This window comes from Cottoperca gobio, chromosome 12 (assembly GCF_900634415.1).
Source record: "Cottoperca gobio chromosome 12, fCotGob3.1, whole genome shotgun sequence".
Taxonomy (NCBI): domain Eukaryota; kingdom Metazoa; phylum Chordata; class Actinopteri; order Perciformes; family Bovichtidae; genus Cottoperca; species Cottoperca gobio.
The window spans coordinates 17331187-17343712 of NC_041366.1; the positions used below are offsets into that span (position 1 = coordinate 17331187).

Consider the following 12526-nt stretch of genomic DNA (forward strand, 5'->3'; position numbering starts at 1 on the left):
CTCTTACCTTGGGCCATTTGGGGTTGATGAGACGTGCTTTTATTGCGTCGTCAAGAGCGGTGCTGTACTGTCCAAGTCGGAGATAGGCTGCAGAGCGGTTACTGTACAGGATGCAGTTTTGGGGGTCGGCGGTGAGGGCCTCACTGTAGAGACGAACAGCCACAGTGTACTCCCCCTGCTGGCAGGCTTGGTTACTGCGGCGCACACGGTCCAGGAATTCTGCTTTACTAAGGCCGGGGGAGCCAGGCGGTTGGTCTGCCCTTTTCACCGGCGGGGCTGAAGGGATCACAGGAGACGAAGAGGAGGAGGATGAAGAGGGAGGGTTGGTGGTCCTGCTGGTGGAGCGAGAACCAAACAGAGAGAACTGGGAGAAGAGGAAGTGGGGAGGACAAGGAGAGAAGACAATAACAATTATCCCATCTGTTAGTCAACAGACGAAAACTTGTAATTTATGTATTAGCACCAAAAGGTCCGACATGAAGACGTTTTTGGCAACAGGGCATGTAAATGGTAGATGGACTGCTTTTATATAGCGCTTTTACAATCTTTACGATCACTCAAAGTTTACAACATTCACACACAAGGTGCACATCAGCTCGTCAGTAGTGATAACCATTCAAACACTCTCACACACCGTTGGCCAGGAGGAGCAATTTGGGCGAGGTTTGTTGCCCAAGGACACTTCGACATGCTAACTGGGAATCGAACCACCGAACCTCCGACCGGTGGACGACCACTCTACCTCCTGAGCCACCCATGTAGTAGTAAGATCATCACAAATACATAAAATTGTCCAGGCCGATAAATTGGCTTATATTAGCCCATAGCATATATAATAGTATCAGTTTATATGTCTGCTAATAAATAACAAGCGCGATCATAACCGGGATACTGGTGCACTTTGTATTGCAACTGCTGCAAACCTCTGGATAAATAAAGTTTTATCTTAAATGTACTATCAGTATCTGCTTCAATGATCCTGTATCGGTCTGGTTATACTTATTATTCCATATTTTGAATTGTGTCATTGAGAGAGCAATATAAAGACGGACCTTTTCGCCCATAGTGTTGTAGAAAACTAAGTTTAGAAATAAAGCAAGTAAATGTACTTTTGTTCTGCTGTTACTTCATTAAAAACCCAGTACGACATCGAAACCGCAGCAGCTTCATTAGCATGATACGATGCTGTAGTTCCCGGCAAATGGGACACCAAACTGCTGCGTGCACTTTTCGTTTCTGCTCGGTGGTAACGGCTTGAATTCCTCTGAGACGGAGAGAGAAAAGAAGGAAAGTCAGACAGAGACTCAGACAGTCCGATGAGGCTTCTGTTCTTCTCATTCAAACTTTGTGTAAAATGTGCTCACTGAGGTTTGTTCTCTGTAGCTTTAACATTGAGACGCTGCCTCCCTCCCTGATCTGGTGTTTCCAAATGTGTCCTTTCACCAGAGCTTACACCAAGGCCTTCATTATCTCTCTCTATTCCTCCTCTCTCTCTCGCTCTACATCACACACACACACACACACACACACACACACACACACACACACACACACACACACACACACACACACACACACACACACACACACACACACACACACACACACACACACACACACACACACACACTTAAAATATGCAGACTGGAGGTATTCCTAAAACTTGCAAATGCATCACCCCAACGGCTCTGAGCAAGAGGCGAGGAAAGGCTTTAAATTGTTTGGAGCTGCACTCAACATGATTCACTTGAAATAAACTGCAAGAAACTTTTAGGAAGTTCACACAGTCTCGTACGTGTGACATGAAAAGTATTTGTAGATGACGACACACTATCAAGTATCTACTCTGTGCAGGTTAAGACCACTTTAAGTAACACTGGACAGCTAGCTCTAACATCTCCTGAGAGGAAAAGCAGCATTTAAATAAGTTAACGTGTAGTCACGATAGAAACTAGCTAGCTAGTTAGCAGCTAGCTACTATTCAGTCCTGCACAACTTGAAGGAGTTCTTTCAAATCACTTTCAACACACATCAGAGCCGTTTAGTTCCTTACGTGAGATAAATGAGTTTTCTGGAGCAAACAACACATTTAGCATCAAGATCCTGCAGTTTGGCTCATCGACTCTTATCCCCTGAAAATAAAGATTCATTTTTTGAGGTCCGGTGCACTCTGAGACCTGAAAAACTTCCCTACTCACGGTTTAGATCATGCCATTTTTAATTAAGTGTGCCACTGACAGATGGCGCTGTGATTAATTCGGAAACAATCAAGCGGCAGACTGTTAAAAGCAAGATTTAAGTCTTAACTGTACATGGTCCTCGGAGCTTTGGGTAATAATGAACTGATGAAATCCTTACACTGAAATTAAGAGTCCAGGCTTTTAGAAATACTGAGGTCAAAATCAGAGTCCCCATGTTCCCCCTGAACAGCAGATATCAAATACCGTTAATCATTTATTTACATATTTAATGATCTAGCTGGCTGTTTATTGTATTTATTGCTGTAACAATGTTTTGCTGCCAGGAGTAAAATTCTGGTGGGAGGTTTTACTGAAGCCTTGCAAATAATATCCCAAATTCAGAGAGAAATATCAAGCGCATGCCCTCAGTGTCCTCAGCTTCAGCCTGAGGAGTGCTGTGACACAGAAATGCTCAACTCACTGAGCACATTTCCACAATTCAGTCTTCTGCCCATTTTTCAGCTGTTCTCTCCAGCATGGTCATGTTGTTATGTTACTTGTTCAAATATGACAAATGTGATATGAAGCAGAGCTTGTTCAGCGTGTTACCAGGGCGGGGTTTACTGAAACAAACAAAGAAGGCCACATATATCATGAGTGTGGAACTAAGACGTAAATCTGTAAGCCTATTACTGTTGAACTGGAACAGTTAATAGAGCGCTAGAAGAAGAGAAATGGCTGAGAGCAGTTCAGTGTGGACAATCACACAATAGGTTATATTAATACTGTTGTGTTACAATGTCTGACCATGTCGTGTGTGTGTGTGTGCACCTGCACAAACTGTTCAAATGGTTTGTTTGTAAGTGCAGAGGATATATTTGTGTTTATGAGTCAGAGAGAAAGTTCGATAAAGAGAGGAACATTTTATCTATTGATTATTTGGCTAATTTATCAGGGGGCAAAGTTAATAGTCCAGCCAGGATGATTTAGTTCACCTTAAAGCTGCTTTAATTACCAGCCACGACAGCAACGCTGGTATTGATTTCACATTGTGGTCAAAAAATGAACACACACACACACACACAGACACACACACACACACACACACACACACCGTTTAAAGGCTGAAAACAGCTGTAATCAGAACACTTAGATTGTTAAAATTACGAACTTGATGGCAAACAGTAAAGTGTTGAAGTCTGCCGTTGTCGGACGGACGAAGAGCTTGCCGACGTTGGATTAGCATTACCATTTCTGTAACTTTCCGATACCAACAATCCAGGAGAGAGAGTCTGAAAATGTGCAGCATTATGCCCGTGTTTAAATTATATAATTTCTATAAAAAGGTCGGCTTTTCACTCCACCTTCCAGTGCGGCTGTTCATAAACACTTTTAATTCCCGACATGGCCGTATGACACGTAGTACAAACTACTTTAAGTATAACCCAATCCCGACACAAGTCGCAGACATGCAGTAACATTAGCATTCATTTGGAATCATGAAATTCTACTTTTAGCTCTGCTTTTGGTCTCCACCAACTCCTGAGGGAAATATCAGTTTCTTTAGCTGCTAAATGTTCCACTATGTTCAGCAGCTAGTCTCTAACTGTGTCTGTCTGCTGCTGAGCAGGTAGTGTACAGTTGGTTTTTCTGCCTGCTGCTGCCAAAAACAACGCTGATGAGAGTGAACCAAATCAGTAGAGCAGAAACAGAAACAATGTTAAATATTTGCTGCTTCCAGCATTGTGGATTTGCTTCTTTTCTGTGTTTTATACAACTTCAAATTGTTATTTTCAGTCCTTAAGTGTGAACACAGAAAATTCTGTATCTTGAACTATGGTGTGTGCAACCTGCGTCTACTGGATGTGATTTATTGTGTCACTTGCCTGTGTTGTTTAATATTCCTCTAGCAGCTTGTTAAAGGTACTGACACACACAAACACACACAGTTGACAAGTTGACAGTAGCACTAAGTCACTCAGCAGGACACTTCCACTGTCAGTTTGTTATTATAAGCGCACTGTAGACGTATGCAGTGATGGAAGTCAGATCCTTAAAAAGCAGCAATACCACAGTGTAAATATACTGTTACAAGTTAAAGTGTGACTTAACTAAAAGTGCAAAAGTATCAGCATCAAATTACACACACACACACACACACACACACACACACACACACACACACACACACACACACACACACACACACACACACACACACACACACACACACACACACACACACACACACACACACACACACACACACACAGCTTCTTTTTCAGCCTAGGTCAAAGGGAGTACATTCCTGGAGAACAACACAGAAACTGGGGGGCTGAATATTTAAAGGAGAGGAAACTGTGTCCCTGAACGCAGCACTTTGATCTGTCAATAAGTGGCATCTTAGGAGAGGCATTAAAGGCAACACGTTGTTATTAGGTGCAATCATATACAGTGATAGTAGTACAAGTAGTACCTGAGCGTAGTTGAAGAGATGTTAAGATTTAGATTAGTTGATATACTTATGCATGTATATGTGTATGACGTTGGTCGGCTAAAGACCAGTTAAGTACATTTACTCAAGTACTGTGCTTTAGTACAATTTTGAGGTACTTTGCTTGAGTATTTTCCAATTATTAATACAAAATAGAATCAACAAATAAAGGATAAATCCTGATTATATATTAAAGATAAGACTGTATTGGTTCCTTTCAATATTTTAATGATTGATTAATTATTTCAGTCATTTTTCAAGCAAAAATATCAATAATTATCTGGTTCCAGTGTCTATAATGATTGTTGCTTTGGTGGTGATATATAACAGTAAAGTGAGCATGTTGGTGTTTTGGTCTGCTCATTAAGCAGCGGTGGAAAGTAACTAAGTAGGCTAACTTCACTGAAGTACTCTACTTGAATACAATTTTGAGGTACTTTTACTGTACCTGCGTATTTCAATTATATGCTTCTTTATACTTCTACTCTAATATTGTACTTTTTACAGGGTATGATGTGATCTTAAAGGGACCGTTCTGCCCAACAAGTACTTTTAATACTTTAAGTACATTAAGCTGTGTACAGGACTTTTACTTGTAAGAGTATTTCCGCATACTTTTACCTAAGTAAAATATCTTCTTCCACCACTGTCATTAAGACAGTTTACAACTATGTATATGTTGAGTCAACATGATTGATCAATTAGTGGAGCAAACAATTGGCTAGATTAGGTTTTGGGAGGGGTTTAATGAGTGTAAACTCCTGCCAGTTGTTTCAAAACAAATGCTTCAGGATGCCACTTCATCATGGGACGTTTTCTGCCCGTTAAGTCTGAACTTCCTTTCTTCTCTCAGCCTCCTGCAGGATTTCCACTTTCACCTAGACCAGCCGCAACAGCAGATTTGAGAAACCACTAAATAAAACATGTACCACTGTTGTCCTTGAAGCTTTTACCTTTTCTTTCCTCGTTCTTTGCTTTTCCATCCTGCTCTCGGCTAAATCCGGCAGCGACAAACTTTCATCTCAGTGAGGCAGGAGAGGGGAAAAACACAGCATACAAAACAAGCCCCAGAGTATTGTAGTTATCCACAGTCTGCAACGCTTCTACTTATCGATAATAGGGGAGATTTGTTGTGCTATGAAGCGATCCAACAAACTTTTTCCTTGGGAAAGTTAATCCAGAGTATGTGCGCCATGTTCCCACAGCCGAGCTTCTCCCCATAGCTAATTTTTATCCGGTGAGAGGCGGGGATCCGGTCGGCTTCATGGCTGCAGCCTTCAGCAAGGTTTCAATTACTTCTCATGACATCAGAGAGGAGTTGAGTTACCTGACAGATATGCATTACACCAGGCCTGTACTCACTGTTGGTATGAAAGTGTAGTAGAGATTGAAAGTGATGCTTTTTTTCTTGTGGAATAAATTAACACAGTTTGTATGTTTTTTTTTAAACTTTTTACTAGACCAAAAATAACAAAACAATAAATAATTAAACACATGTAACATTTAAAGTCTAATTGTCAGAAAGCAAATATTGCGTAAAATTTCATTTTGGAGATATATTCACTTTGTTCGGTGGAAAGATATGACACCACTGTTTGTCTGTGAAATATGAGATTCAGGTTTAGCTTAGCTTAGCATAAAGACTGGAAACAGGGGGAAACAGCTAGCGTGACTCTTTTAAGTAATGATTCTTTTTTTTAATCGCTTATAGCAATTGTATTTGTTTACACTTTTACGCTTTAAAGGTGCAAGTATGGTTTTTTTTTATAAACAAGAAATCAAAATCCCAAAATGTCAAACTATTCCTTTAAATGTAATCAGTCATACATTTCCTTCCAACATCATAAAACAACTATTTCACCATGTGATTTACAGACAGTTTAGCTCATAACACAATGTGCATCTATATACAACTCATACAGTACAGTACAAATATTTACAAATAGTTGAAACCTCAATAACAGTGACTTACAGGGCTTTAATCAGCGGAAACTATTGATCTAGTGGTGCATAAAAAGCTATGACCTCCTTTTAAATCAGGAAAAGTTCCACTAATATCAGACTCAATCGACCCTTTTCATGGCAGACATTTTGCCATGTAGCAGAGCCATGCGATAAATGTCAACATGCAAACAATGACAAAGCTAACACGATGTTTCGCAGATAGTATTTACCATGTTCACCATTTAGTTTAACCGTGTTAGCAACAAATAGCAATTAATACAAAGTAAAGCTGAGGCTAATGAATGTCATTACACACTTGTATGGCAACTCATCCAATGGTTGTTGAGATATTTCCGTCACACAGACAGACATCCCTTCAGCCATGCTAACAAAAAAGCACTTAAATGGATCCTCAGTTGTTTTAAGTGTCCCAGGATTGTATTCCAGTGAGTGAATGCATAGTAGCAGCACTCTCTAACTAGCACACCTGTAAGAACATATACCTGGGCTGTTACTTCTACATCTACATGAAAGGGGTTTGTTATACTTGAGGAAAAGTTCTCTTTTTTTTAAATCCCAAAAAAAGTGGGTACATTTGTTCCAACAAATTGGTCAAAACGGATGTAGACAATATGAATACGTAATATTACAATATTTAATGGGAACCCAGAGTGTTCAATATTAAATAATCTTATGACGCAGATAAAAACACGTTATATAAACATGTAAAGTCTAGAAATTCATTTTTATTACAACCTTTTATTCCAAAGTCTGTTACTATGTTTTCTATTTTAAATTCTTGTTGGAGATACTGTAAGTGTTCTCACATTAACATATTATCCCTTGAAATATTGTGGATGAAGGTCATAATGTATTTATCTATGTAATAGTGAACACTTTGACTCTTCATAATATTCACACTGAGACGAGCTCTCGGTCTCCTGCAGCTGGTCGATGTGCGCCCTGACCGCGTGTTCTGCTCTTGTTCTGGCTGCGTTTGGGCCGGACCATCCTGAGACACAGTTTGTGAAGCCTGACCGCTCTGTCTTTCCTCTTAGCTCTCCTCACGTTTGGCCTCCTAACCTTCAGTTTGATTGCCTGTAGATGGTGCTGCTCCTCCATGTCCGCTCTGCTCCTCTGGTCCAGCTGCGGAAGCTCTGCTTTCACCAGAACTGCTGTACAGCTGAGGAACGGAGAACTGTATTTAAGTACAATTCTGAGGCATTTAATTTACTTTATTTCTTACATTTCACAATACTTCTTTACTTTTTACTCTATTACTACTATTTGACAGCTGTAGTTACAGGTTACTTTCCAGACTAAGATTTTACGTAAACATTTTATGCTACTTTACACTTCTATACTCATATTTACTACATGTGTCTGACATCTTTAGTTACATTTTTATATCACATCAGATGTCAGTTACAGGAGACATTTTACTGCTGATACTTTTGTACTTTTACTTACTGTAAGTAGGATTTTAAATGCAGGATTTATACTTCAAACAGATCTTTTTCTTATTGTCATAATGGTATTTTTACTTCAGTAAAAGATCTGAGAACTTCTTCCTAAAGCCATGTAAGTACATCCATGTCAGTGTTTGTATACTTACATGTTCTCTGCTGTGCAGTCCTGTAGCAGGAAGCAGGATTGAGACACATGTCCGAGCAGAAGAGCCTGTACTTCGGTCAGTTGCCTCTGTTTAGCTAAAGTCTGGAATAATCTGAAAGGACAGACAGACACGTCAGAGTCCAACAAAGATGACAAAACAAACACAGCAGATACAACAGACCACTAAAGCAACAAAAAACCCAGACAGAGAGGCCGCGTGTGCAAACATGAGATTATGATAATGTCCAAGGCCGTAAAATCATTTCTGTGCAGACTCAGAGAACCGCCACACCTTATGTAACCATGTGACTCTGAACGTGCGTGTGCACTGCTTGTGGCCTAGTTTTGTATTAGGAAACATCACACCATATCTGCTTTGTCTCCAACAGAAATGAAGCTGAGTGCACCATTATCACAATATCTGCATATAAATATTTACTCTGGAGGGTAAAGTCAATTTGCAACACATCTCAACGTCATTACGTATCATGCTGATCAGCTGCTCGTGCCAATAAGAGACTCAAAACGTTAACTCATGATGGTGCATGTCTTGATTTACCTTGTGGTGCAGTTGCAGTGGTAGAGCGTCCTGGCCTCGGGATTGTGGAGGCCGTATCTCTTCCGCTGGGGAAGGATCTTGTTCCTGCACTCATCGAGATCCTTGTAGACGGCACATGACAGCTGCGCCTCTGTGGAGGGGAGGCGTCATAATAATGTTCAGTTCCGTTACTGTAGTGTGGAAGTACGAACTGATAAGCAGGAGAGATGTTTCAAATACCTGTGATGTCCAGCTCAGACGGAGTTTGTTTTTTGGTCGGTAAAGTGTTCTTCAGATCGTCCCTCCTCTCAGATGTTGGTCCCTCTGAGGTGGAGGTGTTGGTAACAGGGGTGATGGAGGCAGAACTCGTTAAAGGTGTAGGGACTGTGGATGCTGCAGCAGCGATGGAGTCAGACATACTGCTCCCCAGCAGCTCTGTGGGTATGGTGGTGTTTATGATGGAGCCGTTCATGCTGACTTCTGTTGGATTGGGAGACTCGTACAGAGTGGGTGGATGCACCTCAGCATAGAGCGCCATTTTAGTTTCTTTACACCTGTAAGTCACAACAGATGTTCAAACGACTTAAAGGAATAGTTTGATATTGTGGGAAATACACATAATCGCTTCTTTCTCGAGAGTTACGATAAATATGTGTTCAAAAATATCACAGCAATCCATCATACTACTGGGTAGATCAGTAGTATACAGTACTACTAATACTGTTCCCAATCTGTTCATCAGTGTCTCCACCTGTGTCTCGTTGCCCCGCCCACTTCCTGGTGTATACAGTCTGTGTGTTTTGTTCCCCTTGTTGCCAGTTTGTCTTTGTACCTCCGTGTCATTGAGTTCCAGTGTTGTTCAGTTGTGCTTCCTCTTCCTGTTTCCCTTCGTGGAATACCTGACCCTCCTTCTGTGACCTGATTCTCCTCTTGCCTAGTCCCTGTAGGATTTGTTTGCCACGCTGACTGTCTACCCGTGTACCGTAGCTGTTGCTTCTAGTAAAGACTTTTACCTATATCACGAGCTGCCTCTGGATTGTGCATTTGTGTCCTACTTCCTGTGTGCAGATCGTAGCGTTTACACATACACTACATTAATAAATGATAACTTTACTTACATTCCAAACCAGTTTCTCTCTGTACACTGGAGTCGGAGGGATAACTCAAAGCAGTGCATCTTCAGCAGGTTAAAGAAGGTATATCCCACTACATCAGATATGCTGTCATTCCCCTCCATCAGACAACTGTGAAACCTGCAACATGCAATATTTTAGTAAAAGAATCATAAAAGAAAACACAGCAACTCAGTTGATATAAACTGGATGTCATTTAATTAAAAAATATAAGTCCCTACTTGTTGTCACAGTCACAGTGAGACATGGTGAAGATGTTTCTGTTGAAGACACCAAACTTGGAGTGAAAGGACAGGATGGTGTCTTTGCACTGGTCGTGTTCACGACAACAGCTGTCGGTGTCTGTGAAAACTCCTGCAAGAGAGGTGAGACGGTTTCAATTACAGGAATCTTCTTCTTATTATTACAATTTCATTCCAGTCTGATGAAATAGGAGATATGAGCAATTTACAATCCATTACCAATACTTTTGTGTATATTTTGGATTTGTGTTTGGTGATATTTTTATATTTGCAGCTTTGTACTGCAACTGCTGCAGAACAATTTCCCTCAGAATAAATACAGTTATATCTTATGTTATCTTAAAAAGTACCTGCATCATTTACCGTCAAAGTGTGTTTATAGGCATGACATTTTAGGTAAAAAAGTGGAGTAAACGATGACAACTGAAAAAGATAATTTCTTGAGATAAAGGGACACTCCACAGAGCGGGGGAGTATCCAACAGGTTGCATCACTAGTAGCGCTGTGGGTCAATGTTTCAATGAACTCGGATCTACAGGTGGCAGTAATGAGCCAGCAAAGACTGGAAAGAAGAAGACTAACCAGTAAACATGGATGCAATCAATCAGCTCTGCAAATGTGTTATGAGAAAGGAAATGTAATTAACATGTTTGTTAGGCCGTAAGGATGCACACAATGGGACTCGGTAAAAAACACTGAATGTAAACAGAAATGAGTTTGTTTACCTTTAAGTGACATCACTTGAGTTACTTTTATTTGCTTGGCTATTGAAGGTGCATTATATACAAGTATAGGAACATCTGATCTAGTGTTTGTGGGCTAAAAGTCAAGATATCTCTGGTTTTGCTGCTTCGAAATCTGTCAAAACTGAGCAAATGAATTAAGTGCAAAACTGAATTACTCTGAATATTCTGAAGCTTTTGCAAAAAATGTGGCTCCCAACCATTTCTCCGCTATGACCTCTAATCCCAGGTTATAGCCTCTGATTGAGTTGTGAACTATTCAACCTTTGAGGGACTTTTACATCTAAAGAGTCAAGTTAAATGAATAGTAAGTAAAGTATTCAGTATTTTACATGAAATCCAAGAAAACCCAACATATTTTTGTGTTCGTATCCCTTTAATCCCACCACTCAGATATTTCATAGAATTAAATTAAATTGAGTTATTTAGAGTAAAGTATGGAAACAACCAACCTACCCAAATCTTCATATGATGGTGCCTTGTTGCCAGAGCCGCACCACAGAGTCCCTGGTACAATGAAACCGCGCTTTACACGCTGATGGGTCCTGACCTCTGACCTTTCAGCTTGACCTTGATGTCCACCAACGCTCCTCACTGGCCTCTTCCTTGAGACCCCTTGAGAAGACAAAGAGACGCACTGCTCCTCTGACTCCAACATGGAGTACACATCGAGACTTTCATTTGGATGATCGGAGAACTCGTGCGTGCGCTCCCGGCACAGAGAGAAATAGTTCTGGATCACAGCTGCGTCGTCGCTCCAAGTGCAGCTGAGCAGAGCGCGCTCCCCGGACCAAGCGCTGTGATAGAGCCGCAGAGATGGAGATGGAGAGGTCTGCCGGGGGTCGCCCCGGAGAAAACTGTAATGCACTTCTTTATTAGGCAAAACTTTAGTCCAGGTGCAGAGAATGGAGTCTTCTGCAGCCGTCCAGCTCAGGAGGGATGATGTTAAAATGAGTGTGAGAAGCGGAACGATGTGCGTCATGGTGGCGCGTCGGAGAACAGCGGCTGAAATAGAGAGGCTAAAGACGCTTTTACACCTTAAATCTAAAACGTATGATTCCTCCACTCACTGAGGACTCCAGGTTGGTTTTAAATATGAAGGGGGGGGGGCGTGCGGGGTTTTCCCCAGTGGACCTAAAATTAACGCAACATCCAAATTAGCCTGAATCACGTGACCTGTCAGTTCAGTCAAACATCACTCCTCTCTCCCTCCCTCCCTCTCTGTCTCTCTACCACGTGCGCACATTACTGTCCGTGACCATGACATATCGATCATCACACCACACCACACACACACACACACACACACACACACACAAAGGTTTATCAATCTGCAAACGTGTCTAATACATTGACAAATGACGCCCATGCCCCAGATACACACACTAAATACACAATTCCGTTAAAATGTGACAAACTAAAACATTTATATTGATTGATATTTGGATATGAGACAAACAGCCTTCTACTTTCTTGTCTATTTGAGAACACAAATAAGAGACGCACATTAGAGGTTCAATTAAGACATCAAGGTTTAAATTGGGGGTAGACCAAATTAAACAAGTTGAGACCATTTTAAACTGTTAATTAAATATATTTTAATGTTCAGACATTTTCTTTTCATGTTGTGGGGAGGGT

At 40.9% G+C, this 12526-nt stretch overlaps 2 protein-coding genes across 3 annotated transcripts in view; both read right to left on the bottom strand.

Moving 5' to 3' along the window:
• Positions 1–5982, bottom strand: part of ttc28 (tetratricopeptide repeat domain 28) — a 92766-nt gene extending 86784 nt beyond the window's left edge. For both annotated transcript variants that reach the window (XM_029444848.1, XM_029444846.1), the window contains exons 1-2: positions 5628–5982; positions 8–364 (exon numbers count right to left, since the gene is read on the bottom strand). In XM_029444848.1, the coding sequence (XP_029300708.1) occupies positions 8–364; positions 5628–5657 (387 nt within the window). In that variant the 5' untranslated portion in view covers positions 5658–5982. The remainder of the gene's footprint in view (positions 1–7; positions 365–5627) is intronic.
• A 139-nt stretch (positions 5983–6121) lies between these two features.
• Positions 6122–11887, bottom strand: pla2g3 (phospholipase A2 group III). Its single transcript, XM_029444952.1, has 7 exons — positions 11345–11887; positions 10125–10257; positions 9889–10023; positions 9011–9324; positions 8792–8921; positions 8234–8344; positions 6122–7801 (listed from the first exon to the last, which is right to left on the bottom strand). Exons 1-7 carry the CDS (start codon positions 11868–11870, stop codon positions 7534–7536), a joined length of 1617 nt encoding a protein of 538 aa, XP_029300812.1. The 5' UTR covers positions 11871–11887; the 3' UTR covers positions 6122–7533.
• Between the last annotated feature and the right edge of the window lie 639 nt (positions 11888–12526).